Here is a 17,400-nt window from a genome sequence, read left to right as displayed (position 1 = left end):
TGTGGAAAGAGAGTGACAAAAAAGAGTCAGCAGTAACAATATATCTCATCAAAAACACACGCAACAGGCCCAATACCCAGGCCCCTATTTAAAAATGAAACCACTTTCAAACAAACATTCTAAAACACAGAAAAGAAAACTGTCTGGTGAGAGAAGCCTGAGAATCTGCCTCATAAATTTTAAAAGCAAGGATCCAGGACCAATCAGATGCCCTCTCTAGAACATTCTGAATGCCTGAGTCCACTGACCTGGGCCTTCAGCTGTGCTCTCCGGTCAACAGACAAATGACTCTACAACCTTGGGTGGCTCAAACCCCAGGGGAGGGCTCGTGCTGCCAGAGAAAGAAGCTCAAGTAACAAAAGGCAAGTCTTCCTTTCATGCTGCCTTCCCCAGTCTAGAGAGACATGGGGTTCTATGGTTTTCAGGACTGAGTCACTGGGAATGGGTGCCATTTTGATGGGAATTGATTTAATTTGTTCTCCTCTAAACAGCTCAAGCATTTCACTCTGTTCTGTATTAATTTAGTCTGAGCAGAAAAAAAAAATTTCAAAGTAAATCTCAGCAGTGAAGGAAAAAAATCTTGAAAAGGCTGACAAGCTCAGCATAATGAGCACCAGTCCAAACCTTTGTTTAACAGTACAATACTTCACTCTCTTTACAGATTATAAAAGGAAATATTTAACTAATGGAAAGCTACTCATACACAGGATAATGTATGCAGCCTCTGTCCACATCTTAATCATTCTACATAACTGATCAAATAACTTTGGTCTCTAGTCTTCCCCAGATTTTTAATTGTTTTCTTTAAAGTCTGCAACAGAAAATGCTTTCATGCTAGTCTACATTTACGTGTTTCCCTAGCTGATCACTTGGCATAAGATAAATGTGTGTTTCATATGATAGCTGCCAAGAGATATGTTTTAATGAGGAATTAAACTATAAACTTTAAGAGATAATGGAGAAGGCCTGGGGAAGTCAAAGTTTCATTTCACATCCACTGAAACACACTGCTTGCTACCTCAGTGATGCTACCCTCCTAAGATATTTTTTATTGACTAGATTTGCATTTATATTAACTAGGTTTCCAATTTTTAAACATGATCCCTATTTGGTAGTATAAGTCCTTCATGACTTCCTCCAGCCTCACTTCCACTCCTACCTAGTCTTGGACCATCAAACTACTTGAGAATTGTTTCTTCCTCTGTGCTCTTTCATACTCCTGTGCTATTTCATATGGTGATGTGCAGGTTTAAATGGCCTCCTTTACTTTCTCTGTAAGAATTACTGTCTTCTTTCAGGATGCAGTTACCTCCTCTAACAAGCCTGCCCAAACTCTACAGGCATACTTGAGAGCTTCTTCCCCTAGTTTTCCCATTAAAAGTTTGCATAGCTGTATATCACAGCCCTTGTTTTACTGTTTACACAATTGTCACCCCAATAGATTGTGAGCTCCCAAAGGGAATGTCTCATTTATTTCAGTATCCCCCGGGTAAGGTATGGTACATGGCTTGCACTCAGTGATCAAATGAATGAATCAACACACAATGAGTGAACACATCAGTACACATACTATTTGGGTAAGGTAATTATATACCCTAATTTTTTCCAGGACAATCCTGATTTAGACTGACATTCCAGTGAGACAAACTCACTTTCACTCTCAAAAGTGTCCTAATTTGAAAAATAAAGTATATGCTCACCCTAATTTTAGAGCATTAGGGTATATATTTACCCAAGCATATTGCTCCTGCCTGCCCAGAAACTGGTTATATCATGTTTCAATTTCTCAACAACTTTTTAAACTAATCATTTAAAAAATTATTCAAAATTCTCCTTCTAACAGATTAACCATTCTCCCTACTCAAGCTCAGAACCTGTGGCCCAAGAAAAGGAAAATAAATACTGTGCCGTGAAATAAAAACACACAGGTTTCATTCCACTTTCTCACCAAACCCCTATCTATGCCAACCTCCTATATGAGCGATGACACCTATTAGACAGATTGGTCTCCCCTCTGGATGAAGGACACATGGCTTCCCAGAGTTAAAGCAGACGTAAAATCAAGCCTTCCCTACTCAGGCTCTGGGTTAACCAACCACAGATCCACTGTCCAGGGTTACAACAAGCATTGTCTTATTGATGGCTTAGAAGCCCTGACTCAGCAATTACAGTAGAAACTAATAAATCTGCCTGGAAAAAAAAAATAAACATCTCTTTTCCAAATCATTCTACTCAGAACTTGAAGAAAACATTTCTGAAAGATCAAAGAGAATCAGATGACCTCTTCTTTTTGGAAAAATAAATGTGTTTGGTCTTTCACTCTACACATTCAAATTCTATCTGGACCCTAAAATGACAACACGACCACTCAAAGAAAAGGTAATCAAGAAATATTCCAAAGGTCACAAAGGGTGTTTCTAATATATTGCCAAACTAATTTTCCACACTGGTGCAGTCTGAAAGAACTGAGAAAAACACATTTTAGAATCTATATATGAACAAATCTCCAAAGGTTCGACATACATTCCCTTAATCAGATCATTTATGAAAAGATTTACATAATTCTTTCTAATTTTAAAGATATTATTTCAAGGCATAAAATTAGAGAAAAAACACAAAACAAATATGAACTAAAAGGAACATTAACCATCATGTAGTTAATGAGTTTGTTTAATGAGGATAAAGCCTCAAATATTTAACCTCTTAGGGTTGCTCTCATTATCTATTGTTTTTCATTAATCCTAGAATCACAGGGCAAAGAAACATAAACCACGATTAGCTTTGAAATGTTTGCCCAAATCTGCTACAAATTTATTTTAAGGACAAAGTTCATGAAAGGTCAGTTCCCCAGGTAAACTGAATTAAATGCCTTCTAAAGGGAAACCAAATTAAACCTTTACCAAATGGCAGGTTTCTAAACTGTGTTTTGGGATATGAAATCCTATTTGACAGATGCCTTATAGACTGTGGTCAATGCCCCATCTAATGAGTATTTCTGTGGTTTCACTTTTACCTATACTAAGGGATTTGTAATTTATGGTGACATATATGTGTCTACAGTATGTTGAACATGTGCTTACACAGATACATATGTTTGTATCTCTTATGTAAAATCGCTGGGAAAGAAATCTTAAGATTTGGTTTTATTTTTTAAATCATGGAGTTTGCTTTTAATATCTGACAGACCGATGCCTTGTGGGATATGACTTGGAAGCTACACTCACTCTGATCTTTACCAGATGTTCACTGGTGGTGTTTCAGCCTCAAGAGACAAAGAGGATATTAATGTTAATTTTATTTATTTAATCACATCAGGCAGATTTGATAAAAGAGAAAATTCAATATTTTGGTAATTTACCAACTCTTCAGAAATGTCCATAGTAGCAAAAGTGTTTTGAAGATCATTTTCTATTAAAAGCTGAAAGTCTGCATTGTGTTTGGAAGAGAGAACACTCTATCTTACCTTTAAAAATGGGAACAGGGTGACAAATTTGTCAGTTCCACTGCCAAATGAAGGACGCAAGGAGGTGGCGACAATGTATACGTGGTTCAGCACAAGACTCCTCCCAAACTTCGACTAATAATTGTGAAGAAAGAGACTCTGAATGTGAAATGGACACTCAGTTGAAAGCCTTCTGCCACTACCAATCATTCTAATATCTTATCTTGTCTCTGAATTTTATTATAAGAGAACATTAAACTACCCTAATCATTGTCGGGACATTGATAATAATGTAGAGATTACTGTCAGGCCATTGAGAATAAATAGAGATGTATTCTACTGAACACTACATCCCTGCATCTTAACAGAAGTAACAGGGTAGGCTTTTATTTATCTAGCACTAATGTTAGAACTGGAAAACTTTTATAATACTGTTCTCAACCTTGACTGCTCATTACAATCACCTTGGAAGCTGCATCCCAGGCCAATTACATCACAAATTTTGAAGATGGGACCCAGGTACGGGTACTTCGGATGATTCCAGGGTCAGCCAGGGTTAAGAACTACAGCCTCAGAAGGTCTAAGTACGGAACAGCTAAATAACTTAACAGTCATGGAAAGATCAATTTCTCTAGGCTTTGTTCTCATCTAAAAAAATGATATGGGTGGAAAGAAATTGGAGTGTGATAGTAATTGGCTTTCATTTATTTTTAGATAAAATATATCCTTATAGTTATGAAATATTTCAAATAGGCAGTAAAGTATACCAAATACTATAACAGACACCTATGACACCTATATTACCACCATCAGGTGGTAATATCTGTTTCAGTTCTCTCTCTGGAAAAAAAGAGAAAGTAAAACCCTCACATCCCATCTCTTTTATTTCTTTCCTTTTGAGATGTAACCACTATCCTAAAATTACTAATTACCCTGCCCACATGATTTTACTGTTTAATCACATAATTATTTATCTACCAGAACTATATAATATTGCCCGGTTTGTGTTTAAATATACATAAATTGTATTAATACCATATATACCCTTTTGCACATATTTTTTTCACTCAACAGTGTTTTTTGAAATGTATCCATGTTAATAGATATGTATGTAATATATATGCGTATTTTAATTTTAAACTCCTTTATACTATTTCATTAGGAATAAGCCACAGTTTATTGACTTATCTATGGACAGTTACGTTATTTATACTTTTTTGAAAAACAAAAGCAATAAACACCTTTCTTCATGTCTCCTTGCCACCATATACAAAAGCTTCTCTAGGGTAGGCACCTAGACACAGTTTTATTGGATAGACTCATCTTCAACCTTACTAAGTATTACCACATTGATCTCCAAAGTGGTTACACCAATTTAGTCTCTCCAACAACGTTAAAGTGTATCCACTTCTCCATACCCTTATTGATACTTGGTATTATGATAATTTATTCATTATTGCCAATATGAGGATTATGAAGTGGGGATTAAGAATTATGCTTACATGATATTTTCCTAAGGTCCCTCTGGTCATAGACCACATCAACACTGAGTCTTATCAAAATAAAAGCGAATGTGAAAAAGGCCTTCCACAGCTTACAATGAATTTACATTTCCTCAAGACATGTCTTATGAGGCCAAAGCTGGCTTGTGTACCCGTACATCAGGCCACAAAAGAGGAATGGGGACATGGTCCCAGCTCTGTATTTATTTTCTTGAAATCATAATCCAATGTTACTTAAAAAGCACCACTGCCCAATATTCAAGCCAAAGCAAATACTCTGGATTTTGCCAGGCAAAATGCCTGTGGAGAAATGAGTCAATTCATACAAAATTCAAAACTGGTCTTTGGTCAGTGACATTTTCATGAAAATCCATGGGTGGGTAAAAGTTTTGAAAAATTCCTTTTTGCCATTGGATAAAATTCATCCAGGAAAAATAAACAAAATTTAAGCGGAGGCCCACGTTCCCCCTAATTCCCTTATCAGCACTCCCAACCTGCTAGCACAACTGCTTTCAGTCGTACGTGAAGGCAAGTCATCAGTGTTTCTGATCCTAGCAACAGAACCCTGGGTCCCTCTACTCACTCTGCCCCAGATAGGCAGACAGGCTTTCTCATGAGAAGCACCAACAGACAGAGCATGCCCAAGCTCATTCAGAACACACTTACTGGGCACCGTTACCCAGCCACTGCACAGTCTTCAACTTAATGGTAAAAAGATCTACAGTAAAAACGTTCTCACGGTGCACTCTGTTGGAACCATTCACTATGGATATTGTTAGGGATGATTAGTGTACATCTATTGTTTGGGTTTATACTTCATGTTGTCCTTTTAGGAACATGAAACAGGGGTTTGGGAAAGGGACAAATTCAGAGACTCCATGACTTGTTCTGACCTGTGACCTTACCATCTCAGAAAAACTTAATAGAATTCGACAGTTATAGCTGATAATGCTCAAATATTTTGATAATTCTGAGATTTACCAAGGTTGCAGTTGGTCTAAGCTCAGAAGGTCAAAATAAAGGGATTCAGCACCTAGAAAGTACTATAGTTAATAGATAGCAGTGAATGGAGTCAGGTATTTTAAAATGTGATATTGGCATATCCCGGTTTCTGACTAGCTGAGGTCTGCCTGTCTGTCTACAGAGGCCTTTACTTCTCAAGCCCTTTGCCACTGGGTGGGAATGTCTCTGCAATCGAGGCCAGGCCTGGAAAGAGAGCAGCTGGTTGGGCTTTCCACAGAAGCAATAAGAAAGAGATCTACACAAGGGTGGAGTTGTGGGGGTAAAAGGAAAAGAACCCATTCTCTTCTTCCAGTAAGTTAACCAAATAATAAATTCACAGCCTTCCCCCAGTTCTGCCACCCAGAATCCTGAATGATGTGAATCCCAGGGTTCTGATAAGTCCAGGGAGTTATGGTCAGAGATTCTGAGAATGCGTTCTCTCATGCATGACATCAAATTTGGCATGAGGGAGGATACCAGTGGCAGCCACTTACTGTAAGCAAGCCGTCACTGAGTAGCCCTCTCACACACCCCTATTTTACCATAACTTCCAGAAGCTCTTTGTGTTGCTTGTAGCCATGGTCACCAAACACAATGTGGTCATCATTTCTTTCTTGGGTCAATAAGCTAAGCAAGTGAAAATGACTAACTCTATCATACACAGAAAATAGCAGTTAAACATACATAAAACTAAAAAATGACCTGGGTCTTATCATTTAGACTGCTCCCAGCCCTGCAGTGTATGACACAGCCACAAAAACCAAAGGTCACTTCGCATTTCCAAAAGAAGAATGTGGCCATTTTACTTGTCAAGGATCGTGAGCTTTCGGTCAACTACCATCAGATTTGAAATCAGTGGGATATGAAACATTTTAGTTGTAACAGTTGTATGTGTCTGGACTCCAAGACTATAAATATGTGTTTTGCAAAAGGCAGAAAAATACATTTTTTTCCAGGTGCATATCTACTTTAAAAACCAGGTATTCTGTCTGTGGATTACAACTTAAGAGGACTGCTAAACTTTCACAGCAAAATTAATTGCTGCCAGTTGGCTATCACCCTACAAATCAAGCAGATGACAGTGTAGCAACGTAACAGTTTCAGAAGACATAATGCCCATAATATGTATGTTTTAGAAGAAAATGAAGGCTTCCTGCTAAAAATATATAGCCCCAGAACTAGAATTGCAGCATTAGTCAGCTCCTAAGAAACCCTGTTTATTATCTGCACTATTACATGCGTAAATAAATGCTTTGTGGTCCTAGATTCGATACACTGTTAAATCATCAATCTGAATTTTATAAAGATTCCACCTAGAAGTGGGGAGTGGGCAGATCAGAGGAAGAGAAATCATCTCCCATACCCATTCTGAACAATACAATGAGAAGCTATGCGTAAGCCTGCAAACATTAACCTATCAGCTTATTCTTTCACTGAACTATTTATATTTTTGATATTTATCGTGCACTTCAGCAAAAGTCAACTTTAAAAAGTTATATGTCTTTGCAAAGCCTGGGAACAGTAGAAAAATGGGGAAATCCCACTGCACAAAAATTAATTTTGCAAAAAATATTTTTCTGGATAATTCGAGCCTTTATGTTTATTTCAGTAAAGCCAAATCCAGTGAACTATTTTCAGCCAGGATTAGTCAGAACTAAAAGGTTGGACTGTTTTCCTTCAGAGGCTGAATGTCTTTCCTGCCTGCAATAGGCCGGTGTGTTCCAGAGTAAATTGAATTGCCTTCAATTGCTTGTTTCTTTGTGGCATTTTTAATGCAGAACCCTAGTGACAGGGTAAGGTTTTGCTGTCTGGAAAGTAATTATTCTTTTCACTCATATAACCTGGCACTCTCGCCATGTATCAGCTTCAGGTTTTCCTTGAGAAAAATCACAATGTGGTGCATAGCGTAGTGACAAGAAATGCAATTCCATTCCACAAGACATTCTTAAAACTCTTTCAAAAATACCTACCGGGCAGTGAAAAAGTGCTTTGAATACTTGCATTATAGCTATCACCTGTTTGGTTTGCTTTTACATGAATAAGAAACCTTAGCCAATCTATAATCAAGCATACACATAGTCCAGATTCTTTTTCATCACTGACATGCCACAGAAAGAAGGAACTCGGGCTGGGGAACCACAGTACAAATAAATTTCTGTTTAAATTGATTTATATATTTCACATATTTAGTACCAGCACCATACGCAATATCCAGGGAATACACAGAAATCTTAGACTTTAAATGAAATATTTCTGTCCATCTAAACTAATATAAAACACATGTTCTTCTTTTTCCAATACTTAAGTGAGCTGTCTGAGATTGTGCAAAGCCATCCTGTGATCCCAAGGGTGATGCCCTGCTTATAAACCCTGAGGGTTTCTGTGAGGTGTGAAATTGTTGTGAAATCATTTAGGAATCGTATTATTCAAAAATAGTAAATTTTGCCAAGAAACAGACAGAGTTCCAGAATGGATGCTGTGAAAGGCAGAGGCGAGGAAGAAAGAGACATCAGGCCCACTTCCCTCAGCACCAAAGGCTTCCCTGCTCTTTCTCCTCGTATCTCTCTACAAAATTACCTCTTAAAATTAGTTAAGATCCTGTGAGATTCTGCTCCTGTGTATCCCCTGGGTGATTTTATGCCGACTATAAATCATTAGCTAGTCTCTCAACCCTGGAAGGTACAGAGTGCAGGCATGTGGATGCACGCCGAAACACTTTTACTAGCGAAGTTGCTAAGTGGTGAGTTCCTTTTCAGATATCAAAACCACTCTTCTCTCCATCCCAATTCTAGCCCGGTTATTGGAGGGAAGAAAAAGTCACTGCATATTTGCTTTGGAAAAGAACTAAAGCTTGCTGATGTGCAATCGGTGTCCTTCTGCTCTTGCACATCCATACACATTAAGGAAATTCAAAGTTGGTACCTGGCTGGCATCTCCTTTCCAAGATTTTACAGAGTGTGGCAGACTGATCACCTGCTGGGATGGATCACGTACCTTTGCACAAGGAAATATAGAAATGGAGAGCCACTAATCATGGAAGAAATCTTCCCCTTCCTCAAGCTGAAGAGGAACCCCATCTCATGGATACCTAGACCACCACGCATGCAAACTCCACGGGCCGAGTTAGGAAAAAACACACGTAAGCAAAGCAAGCGGGGCCTTCAAGAGAGGTCACCCCTTGCGCTTCGGAAACTCACCGTACACTTGTTGGGCTTCTCCCCGGAGTGGACTCTCATGTGGATCAGCAGCTTATAGCGGGCGTTGAAGGGCTTGTATCTTCGAGGGCAACCGGCCCAGAAGCAAGTGAAGTCCTCCCCTTTGCGCTGGTCGATGTGGACCTTCTCGATGTGCCGCACGAGCTCCTCCTGTTGGTCGTACAGGGCGCTGCAGTCGATCCAGCGGCAGCAATGCTTGCCCCCGAGGCCGTCCATCTCCCCGTCGTCGTCCAGGGTGGCCTGGGGCAAGGCCAGCTGCTGGGCGTGGGGCCCGAGCTCCGGGTGGTGAAGGTGCGCATGGGCATGGTAAGGGGGTGGGGGGCCTTGGGGCGGCGGCAGAGGAGGGAGCGGAGGCGCGGGGGGCAGGTCTCCGGTGCTGCCCGGGAACTCCTCCAGGCGTTCGGTCTTGAACAGGCCGGCCGGCTGGCTGTCGGGGCCCGGCAGGCCATGCTGCACCACCATGTTGTTGACCAGGCCTGGCTGGAGGCCGCCGTGCTCCAGCTGCTGCATGCGCTCGTACTCCAGGGCCCCGTCCTCGCCGTAGGCCGGCAGCGCCAGGCCTCCAGGGGCCACCAGCACGCCCTTCTGGCTGCTGGGCACCGGGCACGGCTGGGGAATGCAGCTGCCGCGCACGCCCAGGAAATGCCCGTAGACCTCTGGCTGCGGGGACATGTTGGCCGGTGAAGCCCTCGACCCGTTGATGTAGGCCACCAAGGACGTGGGCGACGTGCGGATGATGGTATTGAAATCTATCCCGATGCCGTCGGACAGCGGGGACAAGGACAGTGCTCTCTTCTTAGAGCGGGCCGAGTGGGACCTGGTGGATGAGTGCCGAGGACTAGGGTAAGGAGAGTGGCTACTTTCCATGCCAAACAGGTAGGATGGTAATGAGTTAGAGACACTACTGCTGGACATGGATGTCCCGGGAGGAAGGCCAAGGAGATCCCCTAGATCAAGGCCATTCTGAGAGCCGTGGTTGGAGAGCGAAGGGAGGGCTCTGTAGCCCTGGGACCACTCCTGCTTCATGCTTGAGGCCGACTGACTTTCCGTCAGACTCAAGGTCGTGGACGCCAAAGACTCACGCGAAATAAGGGACCTGGAACAGCAGCCAGAAAGGAAGAAAAAAAAAGATAAACATTTTAGCAGGATATGGATTGCTTAAGAGCTGAAAGAACACTACATCGACAATCCCTTAAGTATTTCCCCTAATTACATTCTGTGCTAAACACACATTCTTGGGCTAAGATAAAATCCAAGGCTTCTAGTTCCAGGTAAATAACATTTTACCAAGAAGAACAATAAAACCTAATGCTCACTGAAATAATGTAACAAAAGATCTATTGTTATAAATAATCTTAATACTTTAGTAATAAATAGTCCTTGCTTTATTTTTAAATAACTTTTTCAATATGGGGGAAAAAGGATAGAGACCTGGGAAAAATTACTGATACCTGTCAAAGCCAACCAAATAAGTATTTGTTGAGCACCTACTATGTGCAGCATGTTATGACAGGCTTTGCAGAATCTCAGCCTTCAAGTAAAATCTATTTGGGAAAGTAACATATAAACTCATGCTTTATTTGAAAAAAAGTAAATCCTCAAAGTCAAAGCGTTGTCCAGGGGACTTAATAATTTCACAATTTAGTTTCACTGATATTAAGGAATTATTCTGATTTTTTTAAAGATAGTAATTCACATTGCCAGTACTTAGTTACATCAAATCACCCCAGAAAATGAAAACAATATAAAAAGCAGCTATAATATATAAGGGAGTAACAAACTGATAATAAGTCATAACTGGAATTATGCATTAGAGCCATTCGGGATTTAATCACACTTGCTAGCTGGGTTTTCTGTGAACCCTCGTCCTTAAATCCAAGCAGCTTTGGGCCAACAGCAGATCATTCACTTTCTGTAGTTCACTTTTGCAACAATTCCTCTCCTATTCTTCTTACCCTTTACAGACACACCCTATGTCTCACAATATATTATCTGCATATCAAAATGGTTCATAATGTAGCTCTGGTCACTTTAAAATTCATTTTGCTTTACTGTGACATTGTTGCCTTGAAAATAAAAATCACTTCTTGATCTTTTGGCTAACTTTAAGTGGGAAAATAATTGAGAAGAAAAGATACGTCCCTTGGAAGGAAAATTTGCCACAGAGGCAAGACATAACACGCTGTATTTCTTGACTCAGACATGGTGTATATCAGAAGAACCTGGCTTATTATATGTACCTGCATTGACTTTCTACTGAAGTCTTTTTTACTGACAAAAAATTAATCACAACAAAACGTTATATAAAACGTGTGTCTTCTCAAAATGAACACATTGTTTCCAGCTGTTAAACATCAACCTGTCGCAAAGGAACTGAGGTAAAAGAAGCATTTTCATCCCACCTGTTCATCTTACTCTGTTTCACAAAATGGAAGCCACAAACACCATTTCATACAAGCATATGATATTAGCAAGAAAAACATCTCAGCTCCAAAATGCACAGTACAAGGTGATAACACCATCATCAACGAGATGTTACCATCGAGTGAAGTAATGTTTACCAAAGACAAACGCAGCAGGAATTTACAACCAGTTGCCCTTGACATAGATTTTCCTCTTGGTCCACATCCTTAAATTCGGGTTGTAGTCTTTTTGCAAGCTCCACAGTGGTTTTGGAACCATCTAGTTTTTAATTCCCCACGGACACTTTTCAATTATTTTCCCAGCACACTTGCAGCATGTGGCTCTTCCTGCAGAGCTCAGCTGAAGGCTCCTGGTGATTGGATGTCAAGGGCCTTTTGGTCTCTTCCCCAGCAAGATCGAGGAATTGCTTTCGGACCCAAACTAAATTAGTAGTCCTATCATATATGAGACAGAGACAACTGACTGCTTTACACCCGGAGGTTGAGAAGGTTCATAGAACATAAAGAACCAGAGCTTTGGCAGAGCTACATGCCTGAATGGATGCACATTCTCAGGTGCTACAATTGCCTGTCACCGTCATACTGGAGCATATTAGATTGTTAAGTCATGACTAACAGACAGAAGTATGTTATCCACCTATATATACTTTGCTTATAAGATTGTATTATTTGGTTTCAGGGCAGCCTATAGTGAAACGTTCATTTGCTCCACTGTTGAGAGATTATTCTTATTTCTCTCAAATTATACTTAAATATGGCTCAATTAAAATCTGCACATAAAGCCATGCAGGCACATTATATAACTTTTTGGGCATCTGAGTTTTCTAAGACAATTATATATTTTTCAGAAAGCAAATTCTATCTTCTATTCATTAAAGTATTAATATGAACAGAGAACTCTCTTCTATCTCAAACACCTAATGAGAACAAAACTTCCCCAAATGGCCTTTGCCTAGCAGCCAGTCTTCCTCCTGTGTGATTACTCAGATCTTTTAATCTTTCAAAGCTCTAATCCATGACATCTCTCCCCAATACACTAGCTCCTAGTGGAAGTTCTCTTCCCAAAGAAGTTATATACTGTCTGCAACGTGTCTTAAATTTAGTTAACTTCAGGCATCTGTGGGTGTTATATTCTTCAATAAATTTCAAAGTCTTTTAACAGAAGGGATCATTTTTATCTTCCCAGTGCCTACCAGAATGTAAGATACATACTAAGTACTCAAAAAACTGTTGATTAGGAAAGTAAATAAATAATCAATATAATGACAACAGAACATTATTTATGGCACTCACAAAGCATTTTCCCTATATATGATCTCATTTGACACAACCTGTCAGTTAAGTAAACTGGATTTTAAAAATAACATCTATTTTACAAAGAATAAAACAGGGTTTGGGAAATTTCTCCCAGTGACACACACACACACACACACACACACACACCCCAAAGTTCTTAGAGAAATACAAGTGAAGCTGTGCTTGATAGGCAGTGACCTACTGGATCATACACATTCTCTATTGTTTTCTTTACCTTGTATCCCACATGTGACCCACCATACTCTGCTTGATTGAAAGACCTGGTGTAACAGGCTTAAAGTCACACAAGCTACGATGGGCACCCAAATTTTCTGTTCTTCCTGCAATAATATGTTGAATGAATGTGAATGGTTCCAAAGGATTCTGGCCTCTAACTCCTGCTGCTACCCACACCAGGCCCACAGCAAAGAAAGTGACAGCTGTATCATTATTTGAGAGCAATCTCCATTTGCATATGCTCATCTGATCCTAATGATATTACTTCTGGTGATTGGTTAATTTGGAACTATATGTAAAAGGAAAGGAGATATATCTTGAACAAAATAAAACTAATAAGAAAACTCAGAAACCATCAGCAAAAATGATTAGGGTGGCTGGTTAACCAAGAACTCAGTAACTTGTATGGGGCCATAAGAGCATGAGAGGCATGATGACCATGTTAGATGTTTGCTTCAATGTCAAGCTCAAAAGAAGTTCTAATACAACACATGGAGAATTCCTCAAAAGAAAAGATATATTCCCTGTATATGTAGATCATGAAAAAGACGGCCAGTCCTAGTCTATCTGGAAATTCGTGTCTACGTGCCTCAGCAAATCCCCTAAAAGAATTAGTACTGTATCTAAAGACAGGATGGCTTTATAAACTGTTACAACTTACAGAGAGCCTGGAGTGCATCCTCAACCCCCTTAGCCTTCTCTGACCTTTGTGGATATACTCTCAAAGGAAACCATCACCAAGAATTTCTGATTTAGGAAATAAAAATCTAAATACAGTGCCTTTTTGGATCTGGAATGACATTCGGTGATGGCTGAACTTTGTCACTGACAAGCTAAGCACTTGGACTTTCTGTGTCCTGGTTCCATCGGGTCTTAAACAGAAATATTTGCAGGTAGTTTATGAATATTCAATCATAAAATGCAGGATTACAATGCATGTGAAAACACTAGAAAAGCTAAGTATGCTACCAAACCCATGCAGGTGGCATCTGAGTAGAATGTTTCTTCTACTACTCAATGTTTGTTAGACTGCTCTATGAAACTGCTGTATGATGTTATTGTATCAGCACCTCAGCCTTGTCATTTTAGGGGAAATATATACAATGGCCTCTGTATTCGAGTTTTGGCAAGGCCTAAATCAAGAATGACTCCTGGATCTTCAAGACGGTAAGGTATAGTTTGCATTTATCATTAAGCACAGGTAATCAGAAATGGTTGGGAAATTAATCTAGGCAAATATATAGCCTTAAGGCAGGATTCTTATTATTGGATTAAACAGAATCCAACAAAGCTAAGGAAAAAGAGCTTTTCCCCAAGATGAGCACACCCAAAAAACATACCCAAAGGAGGTCAAAAGAAAAACTACAAACAGCCAATAAATCTATGAAACTTCATAGATTTATTTATGAAAACTTTAATATTGTCAATAATTAAGAATGCAAATTAAGATAAAATAACATTTTACAGATCAAACTGGCAAAGTTTCTAAACTAGTAAAAGTTCTAAAAATAATAATACCTAGTAATGAATGGTGTCTTAGAAAACAGGCACTCTCTTAGACTGCTGGTTAGTTTATAAATTGCTAGTGAGTTCCTGCAGTACAATTTGAGAATATGTATAAAAAGCCTCAAAACTCTTTTAACACAACAAATTTTACTTTTAAGAATTTATTCTAATAATCAGAATTGTGCAACAAAAGATGTACAGAGCTGATCCAATAAAGCATTATTTATAATTTTTAAATAATGGGAAACAACTAAGTGCCAACTAACAGAAGACTAATTTTTAAAATTATAATTTTATTTATACACTTTCTTCATAAAGTGGAATCCTGGACAGGAAGAAGCCATTATATGATGTTGAAAGAGGCTTTTATTATAAAAGCTTATAATATATTAACTGGAAAAAGGTAATTAAAAACTATGTAGATTACTATATCAATTTAGTGGAAAGGAAAGCCTATGTTTATTGTATATGTCTGACTATAACTGGAAGGATGTATATCAAAATTCCACCCATGGTTGTCTCTGGGGATAGAATTCAGGATGACTGTCATTTAGTGCTTGGTACTTTTCCATGTTTTCCACATTTTCTACAGTGAATAAGAATTATATCATCAGGAAAAACAACACATTTTGCAGCTTTTCATAGGGCAGCATCTCTCAAACTGGACAGTTCATGCCCCCTTTTCCACTTCCATCCACTCCCAGCATGCCCCCAATGTATAAAACACTAAGCTGATTCTCTCTCCATCTTCTCTTTATCTGCAGTAAAATGTTGAACTTTGCCTCTTATTGAACTGTTGCCCCTTATTCTTTCTCTCCATTGATGAAATACACAAACCAAGGCTCACAAATAAATGCAACCTTTCCAAATTGCTAAAAGTAAGTTCCATATTTCACCAAGCAATTCCCAATTCCTGTTTCTTTGCTCATCCTGAAAAAAAAATTCCATAGAAGGACTCAAATAATAAATACATAGTCAAAAACACTTGTCAGTGAATCGTTAAGGTGTTGTCTTTTAAGGTTATAAAATTATGCTAAGGAATCAAATATGCCAGAAAACAATGAGATAATGACCCCTCTCTGGCCGACCCATAAAAGGGACTGCGTAAGATACATGGCTTAAGCAGTCTGTGCCCTGACTACTGTCAGTTTCACCGTTAATTATACTTCTGCCTTCAAGGCATGGGCTGGACTTGCCACAGAAAGGAAGCTGAAGGCTTCCCAATGACACCCACCCCATGAGCACAGTTCATTTTACATGCAGCACTCAGCAAGTCTGAGAAGTCCCTTAAGGCATAATCATCAATGGGAAAATGACAGCAGCTTCCCATCACAAAAAGTCTCAGGTGAAAAACAAGTTTCTATCTCATGAAAAAATTGGCATAAATAAATGATTCAGGAACTATGATTTCAGAGTCTCAAATAGTGACTAGGAGGGACAGCACAGAGATACAAGAGGGCAGAACAGGATTAGGAGGAAGGAAAGGAAGAAGACAGAAGACCTCAGAACTGCAAGACACATAGCAGGTTACAGATCCTAAAGAAGAGGAAGCAGGGGCTTAGAGAGTAAAATTCCTTTGCAAGACCGTAGTTATGGCAGAACTAGGACTAAGGCAGAAACTGTGGATTGTGTTTTTCCAAGAAAATAACTTCTAGAAGATAAAATAATTTATTTCAAACATAGAAATAGACCTTAAACACTGTACAGTATTTTGGCTTTATGCCCCCTCCCACCTAATATCAACCTTGAGAGAGATAAAGCTTTGTCTGAGGGGGTGATTTCCCTTTTCTATTCAATTCCCTCCCTTGGAGATAGACACATGGCATTTATAGTACCTACTTACTATGGAACCTAATCGACATTGTGTTGAAATGTTATGTAACTCAAACACAAAAGTATGCCTTTCCAGACACATCATAAAGTCTTAAAATTTATGCTTTCTATCTTTACTCTCTCTACTAGGCCCCTAAATTTCAACTATTATATTATGCAGACAGTAGGAACTTAACAAATATTTAAGTAGATGGGTAGCTGGATGGATGCACAGATGGACAAAACAGATTGTTGAGCTGCCTGGAAACTCTGCATCATATTCATAGAAAACCTGGCAGGTAAGATAGGTGTACATGGACCATGCAAATTTGCTAGGCCATGATATGATTGCTGCACCAGAAACTGACAAATTTACACGCCGTGTTTCAGTCACTGAGGCCCCACAATCTCAAATTAGGTATTCATGTCAGTCACACCACAAGACAGTAGGTGTTAAAGCATTCCTCCCAATTAAGATGATAAGATGGCACATACTTAGTTTTAGACATATTCCCCTACAAACCTCAAATTGAGAGAGTTGCTTGAGTGTGTAAGTGTATGAGTGTGTGTGTGTGTGTGTGTGTGTATTCAGAAAGAGAAGGGAAAACACTTGTGGGGTGTGTTTATACCATAAAGAAAGGGGAAAAAAAAGTTAACTTGAGACCTGGTATCTGAAGGAGGTATATTCAGGTTGGCTGCATTCATTGCCCTCTGTAAGCTAGGACTGATCTGGTTGCATGCTGTAGAGACCTGGCTTGCTGGAGGTGAAATGAGTCCCAGTCGCTGAACCATCATGGGACTGCTGGTGACCACTAGATTGTTGCAGCTGCCTTTTCCAATGGACTTGCACTGAGGCCCAAAGCCAAGAGCCCCTAAAAACAAATGAATCAGGTTAGCTTTCATGTCCCTTACATCAGAAATCAGTAAATACAGACATGTGCACGCTTATATTAGGACCCATCTTT

General features: G+C 39.4%; 1 protein-coding gene across 14 annotated transcripts in view; it reads right to left on the bottom strand.

The window, feature by feature from the left end:
• GLIS3 (GLIS family zinc finger 3) overlaps positions 1-17,400 on the bottom strand; it is a 740,609-nt gene that overhangs the window by 300,981 nt on the left and 422,228 nt on the right. For 12 of the 14 annotated variants that reach the window (XM_063788746.1, XM_063788747.1, XM_063788748.1 and 9 more), the window contains 2 exons: positions 17,100-17,307; positions 9,144-10,257 (listed from right to left, as the gene is read on the bottom strand). In XM_063788746.1, the coding sequence (XP_063644816.1) occupies positions 9,144-10,257; positions 17,100-17,307 (1,322 nt within the window). The remainder of the gene's footprint in view (positions 1-9,143; positions 10,258-17,099; positions 17,308-17,400) is intronic. The other 2 variants (XM_063788750.1, XM_063788751.1) reach the window with 1 other exon arrangement.

Source organism: Pan troglodytes, chromosome 11 (genome assembly GCF_028858775.2).
Source record: "Pan troglodytes isolate AG18354 chromosome 11, NHGRI_mPanTro3-v2.0_pri, whole genome shotgun sequence".
Classification (NCBI taxonomy): Eukaryota; Metazoa; Chordata; class Mammalia; order Primates; family Hominidae; genus Pan; species Pan troglodytes.
This window is presented reverse-complemented; position numbering and strand designations above follow the sequence as displayed.